A 24,076-nucleotide genomic window follows, 5' to 3' on the forward strand; every position below is an offset into this window, starting at 1 on the left:
TATTGCTACGGTTTCCAGTTGTCAATGCCCCTTATTTGCCTAAGATTAAGGCTCATCATCATCTTTAAAAGGATACTTCTTGCAGATATGATATAATTCAAGTTTTTCTTTTCAAAAAAAAAAACCAGTGAAAAAAACTGTAGTCTCGGTGATTTGTTGTTTCCGTGTGCATAGGACTTGAAATTTCTCATGGGACTGTAACTGGAAATTGTAAATATATATTCCTTGCTGCAATAATGATCTTAGTCTCATTTTCAACCACTTTACCCTTTCTGAACAATACGCCCCATGGGTTATCTTTTATCCCATTCCCAAAATGTAAAGACGCTGAGAACCCACTGATGTATGAAGTAATATCTCCTTTAAAACTGCTAAGGAAAAAAATAAATGCACCGCAAGCCAGTCAGGTGCACCGAGTGTTTCTTTCAGACAAGTCACACTGTGTCAGTAACAGCCGCCCGCGGCCCGGCTGCCCCTTCCTGTTCCGTACAGAGCTCTCCAGCCCATCGCCCCACCGGTTTTATTCGTGTCCGTGCATTTATACAGACTGGAAACAACAAACAAAAAATTGCATCTACAATGATGGCAATTGTATGAACTTATTATACTACAACATCATAGCGTGGCTGCAGTTGGGCAAGGCGGAAACTTCAAAGTGAAGAGAATGTGCCTTTTAAGAAAAGCCACAGCAGCCGGGGCAGCGCCCGGGGCTCTCCGGGTGGTTTCTGATGCCTCTACCAGCAGTATGTAGCTGAAGGAAAAACATCTACGGAAAGCAGGCAGCTTGCAAATACCAATGTGAATGCGCTTCTACGACGACTGACAGCAAGAACTGGTACAGCCACGAGCATCCCATCTTTCCTCCTCCTGTTTATAAAGAGTCATTCCACCAGAGAGAAGAACCCAGACAAATCGTGCCGCTGGAAGCAAACAACAGAAGCAAAGAACAAACAAACCCACCAACAATAAAAACATTGACAGAAAAAAAACAGATCTGCAAAGGAGAAAGTCCAACTGGGAAATCATTTAGGAACAGAAAAAAGGCTCAATTAGTCCATGACGAACGGTTCGCCCAGCTCTAGCAAGAACTCCTTTAAAGCAATGATGGCTGAGTAAGAAGGCCGAGGCGAGCGCCGTGACGGCGGAGTGAGAGTTATTACGTAGTCTACGCCAAGAAAGAGAGAATCTCAAAGTAAATGGTTCAGAAGCACATTGTGATTGAGCACTTTTGAACATCGAATCTCACTCAAATCACTAATATTTAGAAGTACGTGTCAGATAAAACTATTAAAAGTAAAATGGACTACAGCCTTGAGACAGTTCTAACACTAGAAAATGAGGTTTTTTTTATTCTCGATATAGAAGTTACACTGTCATAAAAAAACCCACGTGTTTGAAAGTAATAACAAAGGTTTCCAGTAAGAAATTATAGTTGCCTAATATGCATTCTAAATTGCATAAGCTTTTCTCAGATCATATTTTGCACTAGAAAACAACACATTATTCTGAAAATGTAAAGCCCAAGTTTTCAGCCTGCCTTCCTCTGTATTAATTTCCCCTCACTCCCCTTGTAACCTTAAAAAATATACAGAATATTTTAAGCAGAATATTTACATTGTTTCACAAACTAAAATTCAGAGCATGTTCCTACTTATATCCTCCACTGCACCCTGTAAAAAGCGTAGATTTGGCAACTAAAGCTCTGTTTTTCTAAGTAACAAAACCAAACCCTCTTTTTCACAGAACAAGAACTAAAATCTGCTGAGAACTCAAACCCTTTCGGAAGGTGGCTGTGGAGAAGGTGCTTCTTAAGACTCTGCATAGTAAAGAGGCCACACCCCAGTCTTGCTTTTGACTGAGAACATCTACCACAGGCCCTTCTCCTGCACATTATGGGTTTCAAGGCTAAGAGGTAATTCTGAAACCCTTCCTCTCTGGGGAAAATTCCCCCTCAGCCATGCACTTTAAACCAGAGAGGAACGCTAGAGTTGCACTGCGTGAGCTGCATTTTATTCAGTCTTTACGAAGAATCCTACACTGCACCCAATGTGCGGCAAATGGTTTCATACGCTTTAGCTGTCAGAGAAACGCACAAAATCAACCCTCCTTGAATAGAAGCAATTTTAAAAGATTTGTGACATCAGTACAAAACCAGGGCCACTTCCATCCAGAATATTCGTCAGACCAAAGAAATCTGGTCTTACGCAAACCAATTCTACGTTCTACTAAGAGAGAAATTACTGGTTTAGATTTACTGCAAATAGAAAAATATACCTTGGCAGACAGATGCATTCTTAAGTTCTTCCTGAATTGATTAAATGCATGTTTCTTCGGTAACCTTACAAACACTGGGAAAAGGGAAGGTTGGGGAAAAGGGAGAAGAGATGGAAGGTTTTAAAGAAACACATAATGAATGCAAATTATTCTTCAAATATAGGACCGCGCTGCTTTTGTGCAAATACAATTAACATATTTGTGTGGTAAAAGCCAAAATACGTACATGTACAGAGCCGAGCCAATCGAAATGCTTGGAGCGGGGTTGTGTATCAAAGCCTCTGCCTTCTACTATACAGTATTACCCTCGGTTTCTGTTTCTATACGCTAACCACAGACTAGCGGGGATACACGGTCACACAAACAGACGGGATGACTGGGATGCGATGGCTGACGTGGACAAACACGTACTTCTGAAAAGTGAAACACTGTGATTTGGACAAACAAAACACAGCTAAACAGCAGATATCTGATTAGACAATTTCAAAGCATTCTTTATTTCCCAGCTACCCAGTGGCAGTAGGGAGGCTCTCAGAATGAGAAACTAATAAGAAAAAAATCATTATTTTATAAACATCTATTTTTTTTATATACATCTATTTTTTTAATATATATGATATATAAAGAACATGACAAGAGTCAGTGAAATCCAACGGTATTTTGTTACTACTGCACATCTGGATAAAAGTTTTCTTGGGGAATGGAGAGATGACCATCAGTTCATTGCACAGGAACCCGCCTTCACACTAGATGCAGTCAGAAGTGTCACACACTGATACCCCTTACATGGAGTGTGCGAGACTCAGTTATCAGTGATTTCTTAATCATCTGGATACTTGATGTGGGGATCTAGTGTGCAACTGAAATTGTCAGGCTTTACCTTCACTGCACTTAAGTATTTGAAAGCACAATGCAGATACGAACTATGAACATCAAATTAAACACTTTTTAAAAAAGGAGAATTTGCTACTTTCAATTTTTCTTCTTGTTTGTTTCAAAATTCATTTTCAGAGCACCTTAATCAATCTGTGAACTCTCTTTACCTATGTCAGTGGGACAAAACCCTCATGGATTGCATGTTCAAGTCATTAGAGTTTTAAAACAAGGTTACAATGACAATTTCTTTACTTCACAAATGTTGCCTTCAATAATGAGATCTTGAAAATCCCACAGTACTTGCAGCCTTCAGTCCACAGTGCAGCTTCCAGTCATTAATGCAAAAATAAAGTTCCAAAAGGAGAACTGAAATAATACCGGTTGAAGTCATGAACAGGAATATGAACAGCAGAGCTGTTAATACGTAAGGAACAGCTGAAGTATCTGAAACAAGGGAATTCACTCTTTGAACTTGGGAGGATCTGGGATGACCGTAACAAGAGGGTCCTCCCCTCTGGCAGCAGCCCAGGCCCCACTGAGATCTCCCAGGAGGGGAAGATCTGTCTGCCTGAATTATGAGATACAGTTTTGCCATGTAATTTGCTTGGAAGTCAGCACTTAAGCCAACAATGGAAACTTGTGCAGGCAGGGTGAAAGCAGCCAATACGGGTTTTGTCCAAATCCTACACCTAACTGCATCTTTATTAATGAAATTCTTGTAGCTGTTATTTACAGTCTGTGTTCAATTTACAGTTTATTCCAGCCAGAGATAATTCTAATATACAGCTTTATGTCTTATACTGTCCGACAGGATGATTCTTTCAATTATTGATGGGACTTCTGTGTCAGAAGCTGACATAAAACTGGAAATGGTCCAGAAGCAGCAGTGTTTTTACCAGTCTCTAGCCATAATAAATTGCTGTGCCTAGGGCTCTACGGATGTCGTTGGCAGCAGTATCTCCTTCTATCTCCCACATCTAAGGACAAGCAGTCAGTGCCACCATCCTAGCTGAATGAACAGGCAAACCTTGCTACCCAGCCCCAAAACATGCAAACACATTTATACTGGGACAACAGATGTACCTGCAAGATGTATCATTCAAAGCTCCTTCTGTGCAATTTGTTTTTATTGGCATACGTAGGTATCAAAACATTGCCATCAATGTCTCAGATCCTTCAGATATATGAAGATATTTAAGCATTAACTGTATCTTCGAAGTACAACATGACCAAATATAAATACATGAAAAAGAATAAAACATGCAAAAATTCCCCAACTTTAAAAGGATTAGCAATTCAAAAAATTTATGCTAGTGAGACTTCTGCACAATCCACTAGTTCTACATATTTTTCCATGTCAGAATCAAGAACTGTTAACAAAACACACAGGGCATAAAAGAAGACTGGCTTCTGAATTATTCTTTAAGAGAACAGTGAACTGTGATATCCCTTATTATTCCAAATTATTGATTTGCCCAAGTTAACTGTGTTTTTCAAAGCAATGACTAATATATCAATACTCATACACCAGCATAAATATTTGAATTGTATTTAACTCTCAAAAATTACTAAACTGATTGTTTATAAAATACAGTGGCGATCCATGGAAATAAAATCGATTTGCTAACTGCTAAGACAGCATCCGCAAGAGACAGCTCAAAATGAATGTGTGTGATTAAACTGAAAGGTCATGGTGAAAAATGAAACCTTTTAGAGTTTCATTGTGCAAATTCAGTTCTGTTGGATCACTCAAATTTGGAAGGAGAAAGATTCTGTCACTGCACTACAGTGACGTCTCAAGTATCAAAGGCAGGATTCCAATCTGCTCATGTGGTAACAAAAAAGATTAAATGGTCACAGGTAAAAGCGTTCCTTAAAAAAAATATTTAGCAATTTGTGGGTATAATTAGAAAAAATACGTGAAGCAATTACAGTCCAGATGACGTTATGCTAGGCCACAAGACAAGCCACTGTTTGTATTCAGAAGTCATGCTAGTCTTTTCTAGGGCAGGGATGTAGCACTGAACTCACTTCAGAACCTACTAGAGGTGTGTGAGCACCACATGCTTTCCACAAGCATTAACAAATGTCCCTGTCAACAAGTGGGTGAGTCCATTGTGGAGAGAGTCAAGATGCTCCTGTCGTTGGCATAGAAGGGATCCGATGAACTCCATGATCTAAAGTAACAATAAAAGAAAAGTTTGGCTGACTGGGAATTTACAATCTAGAGGTGAGGAGAAAAGTCTATGAAAGCAAAAGATAAAAGTGCTATGAGATTAGGCAAACATAACTCTCTAGAAGACTAGCCTATTAATTTCATGTAGGCTCCTGCAATTCATTCAAACCTCTGAAAGCAGACTGCAATTAATCATGCCAACTATGCAATTAACAATTCTGGCAAAGCTTCCTCACAGCTACAGGTATACTCATCACTGTGAACTAGAATGACCAGTGGTTTCTATGCCGGTTTTACAACTGAAGTTTTAATGTGTGCCTCAAGGAAAATCTGACTGTGGCATGTGTAAGGTGTGAATGCTACGATTCAATACCACCCACGACTGTTCTCACGAAGCCCTGTGGAACGCACAGCCAGCCGTGGTAACCCAGCATGCTGGTGGTCTAATGTTAAATATCCCCGCTGCCTAAAGTTGTGGGCAGGCAAAACTTATCTGCAGCCATGAATCTCTTTCATCCCTATTGTTAAGTTAAAATTTCAGGCATCAGGAACACTACCTAACGTGCCACAGCTTTTGATTCAGGTGGGATCTCACAATGACTTTCTCTTAAGGACAAATTACCACTTAGGAAGACACTGTTCTGGTTGAACAATACTATAGGACTGTGCGTGAAAAGCTGAAAAATAGAAAGCCGGAAGGCAGGACATCAAAATTTAACAAACTTATCCTCCAAATTTGCCTCTGTCAGAAATCTGCTGTTTCTTTAGAATTTTTACAAGCAGTGCCTTGACACGAGTACTACTCATGGGACAGCTGAAAATTCAGTAATGAATTCTGCTGTACAAGACATGTATGTGATCCAACATTCTAAATATTTTAGTGACTGACAAGTTGACAGACAATTTAATGGAACAGAGAGACAAAAATGCATTTTATCATACCACACCACACTTTTTATATTCTAACTGGTGAGTGAAGCTATAGAAAATACTTCTTAAATACATTTAACAAGCAGTAAATTAAGTACAAGAGACTATATTCTTGTGGCCCGCTACTCCAAGCATTTGTACAACTTTGATTCACCAAAGTATTTATCAAAATTTGATACCATTTGATTTCATATTCAGTTATCATATTTGACAGACTATCAGGAGCACAGGACACCACACAAGCTAGTTACAGCAGCATTATTTAAAACAGTGCTCTTCATTCTACAGCACACTCACAGACAACACATTTATCAGCGTCACTTCATTCAACACAAACAATTTGCAGCTATCTCCTGGCTGAATAGGCAGCTGTTTTATAAAACACAGGTACTCAAAGGATCATCTTGTTTGGGACTGCGCACTCCTCTGAAGATATCAGCTCTAGGTAAAAATCAAAGCAGCTCAAGCTCATGAACAAAGGCTAAACAAAGTTAAAGGATTTTAAAAAATCACCAAATAGACTTCTTAGCTGTACCTTCATCATATCACAACTTGTAGCTGCCTCATGTAATTTAAGCAATTAGTACATTAAAGGAAAAAGATGTTACATATTACCATGAAACTGCGGGGGGAAAAATAATCTCAATACCTTGACTTTTGGATTAGGTTTTAGTGTCAACACTGAGTGGAAGGAATTGAAGTCAAGGCAAATAAGACTGAAATTAAGAAAAAAAAATTCCATCTTTTCTAGTTGTGCAGTACATAAATTTAAGAGAAGGTGGAAGATGGCTCAGAGTAATTTCAACCAGAGGCAGAAGCAAAAACTACAGAACTTCACGCTGTTAGTGCAGTACAAAGGAAGTTTTGCATATTCGTTAATCATAATACTAACTTCTGGGTTCTAACACGACTAAAACTTTTCAGCTAGACAGAACTTAACTCTGAAAATTACATGAGGTAAGCAGACAAGAAACCTGAGAAAAAGCACTCTTCAAAAACTGTTTAATATTCTGTCAAATATGAGTTATCGCCAATAAATATTTGTAAGTTCTCAAAGAAAGAAAAATTGAGTGGAAAAAAAGAAGAAATTGTAAAAATGTAAATGCATTGCAGAAAACAAAACAGAATACCTACCTTATAAGACTACACATTACTAAGGCAAACATTAACTAAAAATCTGCCTTAAACGAAAAAAAAGTAGCATGAGAAGTTCCTTGTTTGGAAAGCAGTTTTACAGAGAAGTGGAAAAAAAAAACCCAAAACACTTAGAGCAACTGCTACCAACACGCTGATTTTTAGACCAATTAAATGCTCGCCTTATAGATTAAAAATTCTATTAAATTGTTTATTTTATACATCATGCCCACTTTCTATACAGCGAGAGTTTGAATTAAAAATGTACTTAATCATAACAATTCATTTTTCATACGGAATGAAACATTTTGCATAATCATACCCTAGATTTGTAGGAACATTGAATAAATTTCATAAGCAAGCCAGAAGAGAGAAACTGACTGAAACCACAGACACTGTGTTCAACACAAGAGTTCAGAACAGAAATGTACTATACACCAAGTCAATACCTAAAGGCAGAATCAGGACTGACAAAGTTTGTCAGTGAAAATTACCCACACAAGATTTTATACTGAATGAATGGTATCACAGCCTTTAACCAAAAGAGACAAAGTTGTTCAAATACAAAACCAGTTTCCTTGAAAATGTGTGAAGTGCAACTTTTTCAGGTTTGGCTTTTGACCAATGAAGGACCATGATACCATTCAGGGACTGAGAGATTACGATGTACAAAAGACTATTTTTATTTCTACCCCCAAATATTTCCATGTTTGTTAGCTATCCCTCTTTATTTGGAGATGGGGAGATGGCACATTAGCAGACTTAGTAAGAGCTTTTCTCACAGTTATGCTGACTGCAAGAGCAGAATTGCTCCTTAGATGTATTCAATTACTCTAATGAGCTTTTATCCCATTGAGGTTTGTTTCATACACGGTTTGTGAAGGAAAAAGATTTACTTAGCACATACTCTGGAATGGCACATGTGACTTTGACAATATACTTTCTAGAACCGAAAAAATGTTCAAAATTCTTAGAACCTGAAGGGTCTGTTCTGTCAATCACACTGATTTTAGAAATAGATTATAAAAGTTATACTACAAAAATATTTCATCTTCATATCAATCAATGGCTGAAAGATTCAAAGACTCTCCTTCTAACAACGAAGATATATTTAAGGGGGGCAGTGTGAGCCTCTTCTATATTTTCAGGAGTAATGCAAGCTCCAAGGTAAATATTTGGAGGTTGTACATCAAGAACCAAAGGGAAAAGTCTTTCGACTTTACAAAGAACTCCTGAATTGTGAAAGAAAAAAAAAAAATTCTAAAGTGAAGAATGTACAAATCAAGAGAAATTACGACAGATACAACACAAGAACTTGTGGTAAGCCAAACTAAGTGTTTCAACAAAAGTCTTTTTCCCCCTCCCCTTCCCAGAAGAAAGCACTCAAAAAGAAACAAGGAACTAATCTTTTAGTATGAAAAAAAGTACAATAAAGAGTTGCATTTCCTACTTAAATAAGCAAAACCTGCAGCTGGTTTGCTAGACATCTATTGCTGCAGGCTCATCAGGTTCCAGTTTATAGGAGAATCGTCTGCAGCAAAGGCTATTGAGAGAAATGCCACACCTGTTGACTCGGCTCGAACTACATCTTCCCATTACTCGTTCCAGCACTCTTCTAACAGATGTGCATGCTGTTTCCCCATCTGAGAAGCAGCACATGGAGTCCAAGCAGTTGATACCTGAACCTGCCTCAGCAAGCTGGAAGGGGGAAATAAAAAAGAAAAAATCAGTACTCTCAGATTCTAGCAGTGAAGATGTTATCAGACAACACTCAGGAAAAGCAGACTTTCTTAAAGTTAGTGTTGAATATTTTTCAGTTTTATATAAGAACTACTATGATGTATAACATTATTACTTCTCTTCCTAAGGTCTATATACTCTAAAATCTCCTCTTCCCATGGTTCGGATGCAGCCGTGGTGAGCGTATGGAAATCTTTTAGCACCATCTCTACTTAATGTTGGAAATAAACTGGTTAGCAATTCTCTGCATTACAGCTAAAATGAATCTCTGGAGCAGAGCGTCATGCAGTTTAAGCTGTGATGCCATGATTAACTTCAGCGGAGGTACAACAACTTACACAAGCAGCAGGTCTGCCCTATTTTAAGGGAAATCTATCAAAAGAAAGCTTTAGACCAGGGCTGCAAAATACAATGCAGCAATCTGATTGCGAGTAATAATTTTTCCTCAAGAAGCATGGAATGCAATTTGCTATAATTGTTCATACTATCTCACTACCACAGATACTCTTGGCTTGGCAAGGAACAAAAACACATTCCTGATTTTGTGAGTATCTTTTATCTAAATGGAACGAAGGCCCATGTTAGAAAGGTTTGCTCATGTTCATAGCAATAAGAAGAATAATTCAACATTATCATAATAAACTTTCTACTGTTCATTCTTTGTATGTAACAAGAAGACCCAAATAAAATGAAAGTAGGAGTACAAAGCCATGTGGATGCTCCTCTATATTAACTCTTCCACATCAGTCAACTACAGCATAACTAAGATCTAACGGAAATCTAGTACTGCTGGAGAGAGAATATCCAAAACTGACTAGTATCATTTCCAAAAGGAAATAAAAATGAGGTGGGGGGGGTGCTTTTTAATTGAATTTGAAACTCTCCACGACATTATCATGTCAAAGAAATGTTGAGCACACAGGCTAAATTCAAGCATCCATGATCCTCACCTCAGTCTCAGATTCCAGTGAATGAAGAAAGCTGGGAGGAGGCATCTTGTTCTATGATAGGACACAGCTCACTTAACAGCTTCCCCCAACTCTCTAGCCTGTGTGCAAAGGTCACTGTTGTCTGTGTCTGTTGTCTGAACCACTGACTGTGGTTCCCCACTTCAGTTTCTTTTGCACCACCCACACTTGCACAACAGTGCAAGGAAAGCAAAGAACTTCAGTGGAAGTTTGGGAATGGTTTGCTATGAATGGACAGGTTCCTTCCCAATTCCCCAAAACAGGCAACTGGACAGATTATAGTTTCATAACAAAACATTTCCTTATACTATAAAAAGGTGGCAGTTAACAAAAATAAGAGGCATTTGGAAGTCCAAGAGAAAAATCAGGAGGGCGGCACAGAGGCAGAACTGATGATTCCATGTATCATTTCCTATGCCTGCCCCTTCCTCAGCTCTGTTCTGCACTCCCCACAGTCCCTCCAGATCTTCCTGTTACACTGCTTAACGTGATTCTTACGGGACTGTCAGTTAACAATTGTATGAACTTACAGAACACATTACAAACTGAAACCTTTGATTCAGTTGCCGCATCTGTCATGAATGAGGCCATGAATGAGTGCAGGCAGAACACACACTTCTGACTAACTTGCACTCATTCGAGAGGTCTTCTGGACACAAAACGAACATTTACTATGACGATGAACCTTAGAAACAAGAGCAGAAGCATTGCAACTGACAGGTCTAAAAGAGGATTTGGCTAAAGCCAAACCAATCCAAATCACACCTCAACAGAGCCTGAGTCCCTGAAAAACCTTATCTGATGACCATTCCATATGGTCACAACTGTATTGTCACAGAAGATACCATAATTAAGAATAGCACAATTTGCTGCATTGCAGTCCTAGCAAATGTGACCTTCACAGTCACCTCATACTGCACTTACAGTCTATCAGACAAGAAATTCCACAGAGCAGAAGGAATTCTTATTAGGAGGTCAGAAAGCAAGCTCCCTGCTGCGCGTGCAGTGATCTTCACAGTTGTGTTCACAGCAAAACAAAAACTCTCAACATTCCTACTTAGGATTTCAAAAAGAATATTTAGTCCATCCATTATCTTGAAGCAGACCAAGGAATACCTTTGAAGTTACTGTAAAAGGTCACGTTACAGCGGTTGCATGTCAGATCACATAGACCAGCCATTTTTTTTTCCCTAGAACCTGCTGACCTGAGACCTAGCAGGTTCTAGATATTCTTCAAAGACTGTCAGAAAGAGGAGCCAAGAGTAACCAAACTAGCTTCCACGAAATGAACCCTCAGCTTTGGCTTACTGAGGGCTGGCATCTCTTCTTCATTGGAACCTCCTCTGTTCTTCTCAAAACAGATAATCACAAAAAGCTAGGATCATGCTTCAACCACAATTTATGGAAAAGTTAACATTACCCTTTTAAAAAAATACAACAAATACATTCTTTCATAAGCCTGGAAACAACATTTATGTTTTATCAAACTCACAGTTAAGTGTACAGTAATACTTGGAGAGCATTAAGGATGACAAAAATAAATTCAATTTTATGTGTAGATATATCATGTAACACTGTCCGGTGAACATTGGCTTTTGTATCCTACATCCTCCACCTGGGAGGAAGATACTTATATTATGCTACAGAGTCCCTTTTCTCAGTTTTCTCTCGGTGGCAGACAATTATGATCATAGTTTTACATCAAGGTAAAATGTGGCATAGTAAGGCAGAAGTGCATAATGGTCTCTGAAGACCAGAAAGAAACCCTAAGGAAACAAAAGGCAGGAGAGACAATGTTTTAAAAAAACAGAAGTATAGAGAAATCTCTGATATTATTCATATTTGGGCTTCAAATAAAGTTAAGGTAATAAAGGTAAGATCTGAGATCACAATAAGCGTAATACTTTATATGATAATGGCCTATTTCATGTAATAAATCCAAAAGAAACTGAAGTGCAGAATTAAAGAATGATTCAGCCAGATAAGGAGGAGGGGAAAAATCAAACCACATACTGTGATGCCAATTTTCTTGTAGATAACAAAAATATGGCTATTTCAGAAATGGCTCCACGATTGCCTATATATGATATAGAAATAAATATATATATACACACACATTAGGGTAGAGTGGGAGTACTACCTAGTGAACGTAAGAACTGTCGGGTAGGTTAGATGGATCTAGCAGTTGCCTATTGTCCTCCCCTCTGTGCCTGCTTTCAGCAAAGTCACATGCTGAGCTGACTGAACCCTTATCTTCTTCCATCTAGAAGGACAGAAAAGCAACAAATCTTACAAAGCGCCATGAGTGCATTGCTTTAAAAGTTACCATTTTTATATGAACTTTCATTTTACAGATCTGCTCCTGAGAGAACAAGGCATATTTACAAAGTAAAGAGGCATTTTTTCCAAGTTAATTGATGGATCAAACATATGTTTATCAGTGCACAAGTACTAGAAGTTTTCAGTCTTTTTGCACACCACAAACTACAAAATGGGGGAAAACAAATTTAAAACCTATTTCAAATTTGCAGACTTTAGTTATAGATTTTGGAGTTTTAGTTGTTTTCCCCCTTCTAACAGAAAGGACCATGTCAGTTTGTCTCATTATAACGTATTCTGTATGCCACAAGACAGACATTTCAACTTAACATTTAACCACACTGAAATACGCAGTTGGGACCTAGTTGAACAGGAAACGCATTTAATCCTGTACATCAAGGTAAGAGCACTGCTGAGTGTTTTCCTGAGCCCATGTCCTAGCTGCCAACACAGCTGAGGCCATATGGAAATTTCAGAAAATATATATGAGACCGTTATTACTAATTGCAGTTATTACAAATCCACGATTAAGTAAAATCTTGCTCCGTACTGTAAATCTCACTTTTTCTAACCCTTTTCTAAGAATATTAGATGTAATATTCTCAAACAAAATACAAGAATGTTGACACTGAACAACTTCAATGGCATTTATGTTTTCAGTATTTCTCTGGGTCTTCTACTTTTCATCTCTATGAATCAAGTAGAACTACAAATGACAAATCATTTCATTTTTTCAGAATCATTAGACAAAAGTATCTTCAGGTAAGGACACATATGCATGTTTGTGACTGAATACTAATGTGAAATAGTGTATTCTTCTCACATTTATTCCTTCTTCCTGCAATATTAGCTAAGTGATCAGCACCATGCTACTTTAACACAATACACAAACCTGTAAAGGAAGAGACTACCCTTGTTCCAAGTTTAGCACACTAAGATGTTCTGATATACTTCACTAGTGTGAATGCATGTTTGCACTTGTATAGTCTTCTTGGAAATAACACATTCCTTACAGAAAACATATGCTGCAAAAGGAACAGAAACCTGTCTGTTCTTGACTTCTACACAGCTGGGCTGCATTGTATATGAAAGCTATTAGGAGGGGGATCCTATGAAACAGTAACTAGAGGAAAACATACTGACAATGGAGGCCATAAACCCAGGACCAGAAGCCCAGAGTCCTGAGGACCACTAAAGAAAGCGGATCTGTACAGAGATGAAAGGAAAACAAGGCAACAAGAGACTCATAGGCCTGTATACAGGGAAAGAACAGGGTCCACTGTGCTGAGGTAAATGCTACAGTTAGAGAGTCCCAGATACAATGTTATGCACTGACAGCCACCCCTGTAAATATAAATTTTTTTGCGTCTTACATGTCCATAGCATTGTGTACAGTCATAGAACAGTGTCAAAAGGCAAAAACTCCACAGAAAATACAGTTATCACATCAAGAAGTAGAATCAAAACCCCTGTCCAAGTAACACTTCTCACCATATGACTAAACACTTCTGACAGTTCTTGTCAAGCACAGAGACATGGATACATACCTATACACACAAAACTTTGTTTATAAAGAAAAACCTGAAACGGGATACAATGGGGCCAAGTTCATACCCTTAGATATATATTTCACGTGTCCAAGAAAAGGAGGGACAGCGACAGAGGAAAGAAGTGGTACTGTGTTGCCAGTCTCCAGTTGAGCACAAAGCCTGCTCCTGACTTGTGCTGTCCAATTTCATCCCAAGTTACAAAAGTGACAGGGAAGTTCAGAGGCTAGAGTTGAACAAGCACACACATCACTGCATTTCTGACTTGCACGAATCACATGGACACTTAAGACCCTTAAGACCTCCTTCAAAGCTCTAAACTGTAAATCACAAATGCACATAATATAAACTTGAGCATTTTTTGCACACTATGAAGTCTATAGACATAAAAATTGATTATAATATTGTGCTTGTCTTTTAATTTGCATTCATAAAGGTACTCGCCTTTTGTATATCAATAAAACAATAAGCAGAACAAGCTGTTACTCCTTTTAACTTGGTGATATGCTCCTTTTGAGGTTTTTAATACATGCATTTAACAAACAACAAAAAATTGCTGAAGTTTGTTCATCAATCTACACACATTACTGGGTGGGCACATACAAACAGGCGCAACAGAATTAGCTGCTCACAGCTACAGTCACTAGGCAGCTGTTTTGTTTCAAATTCCTAAAGATTTCCTTGCTTTCTCTGCTCAATGCTTTTGGAAAACACCTGCTCTGGACACCACAGAAACCAACCCACGGTCTTCACTCCAATTTAGATTTTATGTAGTACAGTGAAGTGAGTAGTTTCCATCTGTTAACTGATTTTCTTTCTTACTGTTTTAGGTAAGGATCCACAGGACAGCTTCTAAATTTCACCCAAAGACTACAAATAAAGAACTAGATAAACCCAAATCCCTGCTTCTTTCTTACTGCACTTTACACTTTCAACTTCATAGAATAAGGTGCTCAGTGCCTGTACTTCAGGAGTCTACTCCAGTGCAAAAATTCAGACATATAAGAGAATTGTGTTTGCATAATCATTTGTAACTCATGGACAAAGCAAATTTCCCATTTTTGGCAACGCCTCCCCTAAGCATAATGTGACCAAAATCCCCTCAAGCAAGCTTAACAGAATCTTCTGTTATAAAGCCTTTGGTGTAGATAGGAAACACCAGATAATTCACTTTTAATAATTCAGTGAGAAAACAGAAGTTTACTGGAAATATGTTTATCTAACGTTTTAAAAAGATGATTTATTTACATGACACTGACAAACCAAGAATTTTAAAAGCTAACTTGGAAAAGCTTTTGCAGAGGAATCTACCCAATATGTCGCTAAGTTTACTAAAACTCAAGAGGCACACCGCAGATCACCTATTCTAAAGCTAGTAAGGGCTGAATTAAAAAACAAAACTAAAGCAGCCCTCAACTGCCTCCTGGGGTGCACGGAAATCTAAGCTGATAGGTTTCACACCAGGAAAACTCACATCTAAACACAACAGCCATTAAAAGTTTTGCCTTGCAAAGGTGTAGCAAATTCTCAAAGGAAAGAAAAAGGTTTTCTCCTTTTTTAACTCTCTTTAGAAGGACTTGTATCATCTTGTTCCACTAAGCACTAAAAATTCTCTGCTAATCCCTTACAATATCAGCTTACTGTCTCCTACTTTCCCTTCAGTTAAACAAATGGCGATTAAGTCCCCAAAATGTAGTTTGGTTGATTGCTCTAGCACGTAATTGCATAGTTTTAAACAACACAGTCATCTTAAAAATATATTTAAAAGTAATCAGCTTTTTATGTCAGTTCTTGCTATAGAATGTAAAAGTACATAGGATTGGGACAAAACATCAAACAGGCTGAGACATTGTTGGTCTTATAAAAGAGAATCAGTATTTGATAGCATTTTGTGTGCTGATCTCAGTGCATTTGAAAAGCTTCAGAATCAAAATGGTTCACCTGCACAGACATACATACACTTTGATCTCTTTTTGAATAATTGCCTACACTTTGTAGCCAAATGCCTTAGGAATATGTATCTATGCACACTGAAAACAAACAACACCACTTTATATATGCACAAAACAAACACAGAAAGCCTTAGCTGCACAAGTGTATGTACGCACCCAAATTTAAAACATTTTCTGTTCTTTCAACACAACTGAAAGCAAATTAAAATGGCAAACAACTCGCAAGAAATTGCTGCCTGAAATACATGGACCTTCCTGTCACGGCCTTATGAAGCTGCAATTATCCAACATGCACAAAGCACTGTTAATTTTGATCATAAAGAAATTAAAAGCATTACAACCATGCTAGAAACTGATTAGTTAAAAATGGATGCAAGAAGAGCTCGATCTGTATTCTGAAAGTTGAGCATCATGCTAGGGATGTTTTTTTTCCTAAAAGAAGCACGTCCAACACATGCTACTTAGGAGAAGCATTTGGCTCAAAAACACAGAGCAAAGCCAAGAAATAACCAAACTGAATGTATCTGTGCTACAGGTATCGCCCTCTGGACCCACTAATATTCATGCCTCTTCCCATCTCTCTCAGCACTGGTTAGTTCACCTTCAGCATGCATAAGAGTTGATGAGGAACTGTCCCTCCTACTCTACCTAATTTTGCTCAGCTGATTCCTTGCCCTGGACAATGGCTGCAGTGCGATGAACTCGTCACTTAAAGCAACTCTGCTGGAGTACATCTACAATTGGACAGAGAAGGGATGGAACATATATGTCAGTAAGAAGCAGCAGTAATTTTCTAAGAGAAAAGACACAGGACAAGACATCGTTATTTAAGTGGAATACACATCATAAACAGAACACAAGCCTGGTACCTTCAGGAGTTTCACGGATCATCACAAGCCAGGTATTGTTTGGTAGGAACATTCTGAAGTGCACCTTAGCTTTCATAGCGAGAAAAGAAAGCCTATACACTTTTACACTTGTACTTTACCATACATCTTTAGTCAGTATTACCTTCTTCTCTCAGTAGTGCTGTGATTTACATTTACCCAAAGATTTTTATATTTTGATTCAGATTTACCTTATTGTCAACTTCTTCCTATGTGATTCTGTAACAGACCTACAGTCAGAAATTACCCAGAAGCTACTTCAGGGCAACAGTTCAAAGTCAAACATAATAAGATGGATTTTCTTTAAGGTCAGCAAAACCACCCTTGGAACACAGCAAAACCAAAAACAACCCAAAACCCACACATGCACCCTAAGAGCATTACGGAAATGTAAAGTTACCCAAATTTATCCCTCCATAAAAGTAATCTCACGCTTGCCTGTCAAATTTTTAATACACTGGCTTCCCAAAATGGAGCAGATTTGTTTTAAGTGGTGACAGACCAATATTTACATTTAAAAGTTTATCTTAGAATCTCAAGTGTTTCTTTCTTAGGCCATTTAAAGGTCTTTGCTCTCTTATGAATAAATTAGCTACATGTAATATTTAACAGATTGAATGTTGAAGTTATGACCTTACCCTACACAGAAGATATTAGATCAAGTTCCCTTATATAATAAGTAGAGTAAGGCAGATGTCTACAGACAGAGTGAATTCTGAGCACTAAGCTTGGTAACTCACACAACTAGTGTGCTCTTAGTTTCTGAAAAATTAAAACATTAGGGGCAAGTGTTTTCAGTTGAGAAGCCTGTGCTTTGCACACTGCTCCTGGAAATATTTTAGAATTTAAATGCTGTCAGACAGCAACAAATAAAAGTATCTGAGATTTAAAAATCAGCAACTAGTTCATGTAAGAATTTATCTTGCCCTGATCAAAACTTAGTAATTATAAACCAAACCTTTTCTTTGTCTCAGCATGCAAATATGCTGATTTAGACTTACAAATAAGATGAATAATTAAAAATATTCAGTTATACAGAGAGTGCACCTACACTACGAAAAATTAATTTAAAAGGGCTATATACAGAGTTCCGTATTCACTCCTTCAATGACTTCCACAGAAAATTTCTTAGCATTTAGGATAAAGACATTCTCCAAACTCATTCTATCTGGAAGTTGGAGTCCTTTCCTTCGCTTTGAAATGGAAAAAAAATATTTTCTAGAAATTTTAAACAAATCTAATGAGGTATAAAAATGAAAGAAGCATTCTGTCACTTTGTGACAATAAATATGTGAAGTTGATCATCTGAGCAGCTTCACTTATGTCTATTTCCCCACTGCAAAAGCTGCTGATGAAATTCAGTGGAAATGATGGTCCTATTAAAAATAAGAGTTGGGAAATCTTAACAAACTAAACCTCAAGCAAAGAACAAACAGGTGTCTTCTTTTTGCAAATACATTTTTAACTACGATTTCACTATTGGACACCCACAGCCAAACCACTGAATGGCTGCTGAAGCATTTCTGATCAAATCAGATCTTAAGATACCTTGACTTTGCAACATCAGGAATTAAGTGTTTTCAGAAAAAAAAAAGAGTATATTTGTAAACATGAACCCTGATGCCGATAACTGTCAAATGGCAAAGTGGAACAGGAATGAGGAAAACAAATAAACATGACTAATAGAGATGCACAAAGCAAAATCTCCATGGCTATGAATGTGGCTATAGTCACAGCAAATGTGTTAGACATTCATCAAGATTTCTTCAAGATTTCTTTTTTTTCCCTTTGAAGGGGAAAAAAAAAAGTAAGCATAATTATCTATAGGCTTTTTCCTAAATGAAGACTCTTTAATCCAGGAAGTGCAATAACGTGCTACTAAGTCTTATCAGGTCTAGTTTAGCAGTCCTCTGAAAGGTAGTAGTTATTTAACTTGGCTTTTACATACTAATTCCAAGTCTGAAAAAATCCAGTTTAGAAAAGGGACTAACAGGATATTTTGGCTAGTAATAGGTTTGTCAGTATGATGTTGATCCTAGGGCAAATTAAGGGAATATCTCACATGGATTTTCTGTTAACACACAGATTATAAGAGCAATATATTTTAAGTAAATCAACATGCATTTACATCAAAGTAATTACAAGGTTAGATGCTAAAGGTAACAGTATTGATGTAATGCAGTTAAGAACTGTGGATAGCACATAGCTCAGTGTAATTTGGATTAAGCACCTAGGACACCACAAAATCAATATGGACTAGAAACCTCTAAGAGGTGTCAGAACATAACTGCACGAGGTATCTTTCTCAACTGGATTCTTCATTAATTTTCACTATTTTTTTGTCCCTATGTGATTTAACTTCTTATCAATGACCTGGAAGAAACCAACATAATCACTTGCAGATGAGAAAAAGATGCAGAAGATAATAGGTTACTGATGAGTATTATTTTTGTAAACTGAATACAGCTTGGGGATTCATGATTTCCGTACTTGGCACCAATCCTGTGCTGAAAAATTGTGTTCACTGGTGAAAACAAAATTCAAGATGAGGTTGAGGAATTAGGAAGATTGCAGGAGACACACAAGAATGATTAAAAGACTGGAAAATAACCTTTTTTGACAGAAGATACAAGTCCAATCTATTTATTAGTGAGAAAATTAACTTGATCAGAAAACTAATCATGAATAAAACAAGAAAACGTTAATAGAAGCCTTTTCAGTCTAGCAGAAAAAGTATAAAAAGATAAAACGGTGAAAACTGAAACCAAAGACAGTAACTATTCGAACAATGGGTCAGGATGACTTCTCCATGACTGAAACTAAAGAGAACACTCAAACATAGATGAGATATTTACGTAAAAGAGAGCCTAAATTCAACAGAATGTTTTCAAGGATTTTTTTGTAGCCTGTGTCTGGCAAAAGTTAGATTCTGTAATCTTGAGACCTCTTCTATGAATTTACAAAAATGCCGCATCAAATACACAGCATATGATGTGATCCAGAGTTAAGAAGTACTAAGTAAAACAAATGCTACTAAAGTAATTTTTTTTTTAAATTATTTTCATCACATTTTAAGAACCATCCATTGCCAATTACATTGGAGAGCTTCTAATATCTAGAAAAATGAGAATAAGTTACAACTTTAAAGCAATACAAAAATGTGTAGTATGATCCTCAGTTGCAAGCTGAGATGCAAAAGACTGAGTGACCCCTTTATAAATTAATTTTGCTATTGCTAATATCAATTACTTAAACATAAATGTTATTTCCTTGTAAAATGGTACCCCCATTTTTGTAGTTTTAAATTAACGATTATCTTTTGAAATGAGAACACTTTTACGCATTAAGCATGACAGCAATGTAAGACAACAAATACCACTGGGAAGTAATTAGTTTATGAAACAGATTTTAACAAACATCTTTTTGAGTATTGAGTAAGTTATTAACTATTAACTAGTTAAGTTAGTTAACTTAACTTAATAACTTAATATTAAATAGTTACGTTATTAACTATTGAGTAAGTTGGATACAAAAGCATAACATTACCTGGGCTTTTTCTGTACTTGTTGGTTGTAGATGTCTATACAGCACTTTCTTCACAACATCAATAAACAAACAAGCAACTACTATGAGGATTATGGCAAACCAAGCAGAACCACTTGACAACAGTTGAACAAATACAAAGTACATGTCCTGGGTATGTAAAAATGGCCTGAAAAGTTAAAAGAAATGGCAATTACTGAAAGGAAATTCAAGAAACTAATGTACAGCACAGGCAGGTTCAATTGTATCTTATTTGACATCAAGCAGGAAGTGCCTTGGGATGAAGAGTTACATCTGCATGATGTCCATGAAGAAATCTAGTAACCCCTTGGAGGTGACTTGCAGAGAAACTCTGGGAAAGGAGGATGCCAACCTTCATAGAGAAACATTTCTGTTTAGTTTTCAATTCTGTTGCAGGAAACCAACCACCACCCTCTCTCTCCAAGATCCCAGAAGATAAGAAATACATAATTTCACTGATTCACATCCCTGTGTCTTTATTTCTGCTGCAAACATTTACCTGTTACATAGCACCTTTGAGAACCTATATACTTTTTAAAACAAAAATGCCTTTATAGTCACAGGCTGTCAGAGACAAGTGATGCCTGTCCTTGAGCACAGGGCAGATTAGCAGTATTGCTCCAATTTCTAAAAGAATCACCAAAAGCAAGTGGCTGTTCTAGGTTGAATTTTTTTTTTCTGACACTTGTCACAAAATTCAGAGCAAGACTGTAGAACATAATGCTTCCATGTTTTTTTATAGCTTCATCTACCTTATGTACTATGTAAAGGAAAGTAAAAAAAAAAAAAAATTATCACTCACCAGATAATTCCCCCATAAAACAAGGAGAATATGAAATAAAATACAATGGATCCCCAAGTAACAAAATGGTTTATCCATGTCCAGAAGTGAGTTTCTAGTGCCATCTAAAACAGAGATGATGTCAATGAACTTCCTTTCCCCCTCTGCTTTACAGAAAATCACAAATACCAGTCTGAATGTACTTATGAACTTCCAGTTCAAACACTAAATGCTGTTGTAACGTGCAAAATAGTACAGAGAAAATATTTAACCAACAATGAAACCAAACACAAAAACGACTCATCTGGACTCCTCCAGAATCAATTACTTCTGTATAACTTTTGAATAAATTTTAAATTATTGCTTTATTACATATTTGCCCACATGATCCAAACACAACAGTAATTATTATAGCATCGTACCTTCATCGTAACAGTTATAACCATAACGGTGAAGACCAAAGTACCAAATGTCCAGTTTCCAAACATCTAAGAAAACGGCAAGGCAAAAATCATTGAAGAAAAATAATCAGTTAAAAGCATTCATGGAAACCTAGATTTTTCTCAAGTCAGCTACACTAACAAAACAAGTCTGGGGACGTAAGCTTGTGACAATGAATCACCGTGAAAAAGCAAGAAGAATACAACACAAAGTTATGATAAGAGCAAAATCAACCACCCACAAGTCATCTTTCTTCTTGGTTCAAAACAAATCGCCACAAAGGCTACATGAAATATGAAGAAAGTCCATAACATGAAATGATAGGAAAACCAAGAATTCAATTTGATCAAGTATAAGCATCCAACAGAAAGCAAATATTGGGTGGAAGGTATTCACTTCAAGTTTAAACACTTCCAGATAATTTTCAACATGCAGCATCCCCTGAAAGTTCACTTTTTTACCCCCCCCAAAATTTTACAATTCAAAAATAATGGTGCCATTGTATTTTTCAAAGAAAATTCTAAGGAAAAGACACTTTGTTTCAAGGCTAATCAACACAAAATTAAGATTCAATTCTAAATCACTGTCACTTTTGTATTCTCTTATTCTTTATGTAAATTGTATTCTCTTTATTCTTTAATGTAAATTAAACTATAAAAACTCTGAACAAGTTCTACAACAATAAAATCTCAGCTCTGACAACCAAGCGAGGATGCTGAGGTTGTAAACTATCTACACACATGCTACTCAGACACACGTTGCCATTCTACAACAGGTCCAACTGCTCTGCTCTTGTAAGCAGTCTGGGTGCTGAAACTGAAGACATTGCTGTTTTGCAGCTATTTTTGCCACTGACATATTGAACAACCAAATCCTCAACTCTGTATTTACTGGTAGTAAACTAAGCAAGCAAGGAGAAAGGCACCACATGCAGACAGGCAAAGTCATCCTCCTAGAGCTGATTTGTTAGTACGGCACAGAGGCATAGAACTGGGATTCACACAGTTGTAGTCCTTGTTACAGAGCTCTGCCAAAAAGACCCTAACAGCCTGATGGTGTATCTCACAACTGCTTTTCTCATCTTTACAAAAGGCACAAAATTGAGACCACGAGCCTGGCTTTGCTGATAATTTTACAGATCTTTGTTATAACACATATTCTGAAGTCTTCTATTTGCTTTTCACACTGACAGTTATGTTTCACATGTTTGCTGTTAAATGCTGCAATAAGTCTTGAAGTAAAATCTGACTACTGCTCCTGAGTGACCTGTGAAAGAAAGTGTCTTTGCTAACACTGCTCTCAATGGCCACAGAGTTAGAAAGCAAAACATGAACAGGTTCTTGCCACCATTTTATTTTTGAACACATTTACACCGTGGATGCTGCATCCTTTAATCCTGTGAAGTAACAGATACAATACTTTGTATCTCCTCCTCTTCTAAACTCTTACCATTTGCCTGTTAGGTTTCAAAATCTGACGACATGCACAGCATGAAAAAGGGGGGGAGAAAAAAGAACTAAAAGATCAAGTTGTTCCACATTGTCCTGAGGTAAGCCTAAGAAACCACCAGCATTGACACATTATTTACAATCTATTGTATTGCTTCAAACCGAGAACTTGGAATGAAAATGTAATGCCTTGCACTAACACTAGCTTGTATCTCTCATTTGCGCAAAGTGCTCACCTCTTCAGGACTTTGTACAACAAAGTACATCAGCAGTTACATGAGTTTCTCTTGCCCTTAACTTTGGCTTTTTCAGGCACACACAAAACTTGCAACACACTTCATGCACTGCAGATATTACACTACAACACATTTATAATAACCATCTATCAGCAAATACAGAGAAGGCAGTGATTAACACCAAATAGATTCTAAGACTCCTTTTTAAAAAGCACATCACAGAAAACACGAGAACCCAAACGGCATCTGAAAGCTTTGTTTCCAGTATGCTCATTCACTAAGTATATTTACAAAATCTTATCTTGAAGTTAATTTATATGAGAAACCATTAAAAGAGCCTTCTCTATAAAGCCTACGTTAACTCATTGGTCTAAATTTATAAAACATAATCTGTTGCCCAAACCAAACATTTGTCACTAAATACAATGAAAAAATGCCTGTTCCTGCCTTGTGGATGCTTACTAAGCAATCTCGCAGGGAGGTGCTTCGACAGCTAAGACAGCTGCACAGAGCGCACTGACGCATTGTGTACAATTACTTCATTACAGGAGGACTGAAGGTCTTTTGCCAGTTCACAAGAACTTCAAAGTCACACAGCTTGTAACAAATGGCAATAGAAGATACACTCATACCTCAGTTGTAAGAGACATTTTAGTTTGAAGAGCAACTATTTTAACATTCTCATCAGATGTCTCATTATGAAACCTCTAGGTATTCCAGCTAGCTGCACCACCTCCCTCTAGTGCTCCTTTCTCTGCAGGGTTGCTAACCTCCATTTCAGATGCTCCATGATTTTAGCGACT

The 24,076-nt window shown here is 37.3% G+C and overlaps 1 protein-coding gene across 13 annotated transcripts in view; it reads right to left on the reverse strand.

Moving 5' to 3' along the window:
* Positions 1 to 24,076, reverse strand: part of ATP11B (ATPase phospholipid transporting 11B (putative)) — a 73,159-nt gene continuing 49,083 nt past the window's right edge. Inside the window, exons 26-33 of one of the 13 annotated variants that reach the window (XR_008451313.1) lie at positions 23,039 to 23,062; positions 21,571 to 21,636; positions 21,170 to 21,273; positions 20,350 to 20,515; positions 16,565 to 16,650; positions 8,955 to 9,088; positions 2,275 to 2,348; positions 1 to 920 (exon numbers count right to left, since the gene is read on the reverse strand). Coding sequence is in view for 11 of the 13 variants with exons in the window: in XM_054074892.1 (XP_053930867.1) it covers positions 8,870 to 9,088; positions 20,350 to 20,515; positions 21,170 to 21,273; positions 21,571 to 21,636; positions 23,039 to 23,062 (579 nt within the window). In the remaining 2 variants the exon portion in view is untranslated. Of the gene's footprint in view, positions 2,349 to 3,425; positions 5,328 to 7,587; positions 9,089 to 12,238; positions 12,362 to 16,564; positions 16,651 to 20,349; positions 20,516 to 21,169; positions 21,274 to 21,570; positions 21,637 to 23,038; positions 23,063 to 24,076 lie in introns of those variants that run through there. The other 12 variants (XR_008451312.1, XM_054074897.1, XM_054074902.1 and 9 more) reach the window with 12 other exon arrangements.

The sequence above is a fragment of the Cuculus canorus genome, chromosome 9 (assembly GCF_017976375.1).
Source record: "Cuculus canorus isolate bCucCan1 chromosome 9, bCucCan1.pri, whole genome shotgun sequence".
In the NCBI taxonomy this organism is placed as follows: domain Eukaryota; kingdom Metazoa; phylum Chordata; class Aves; order Cuculiformes; family Cuculidae; genus Cuculus; species Cuculus canorus.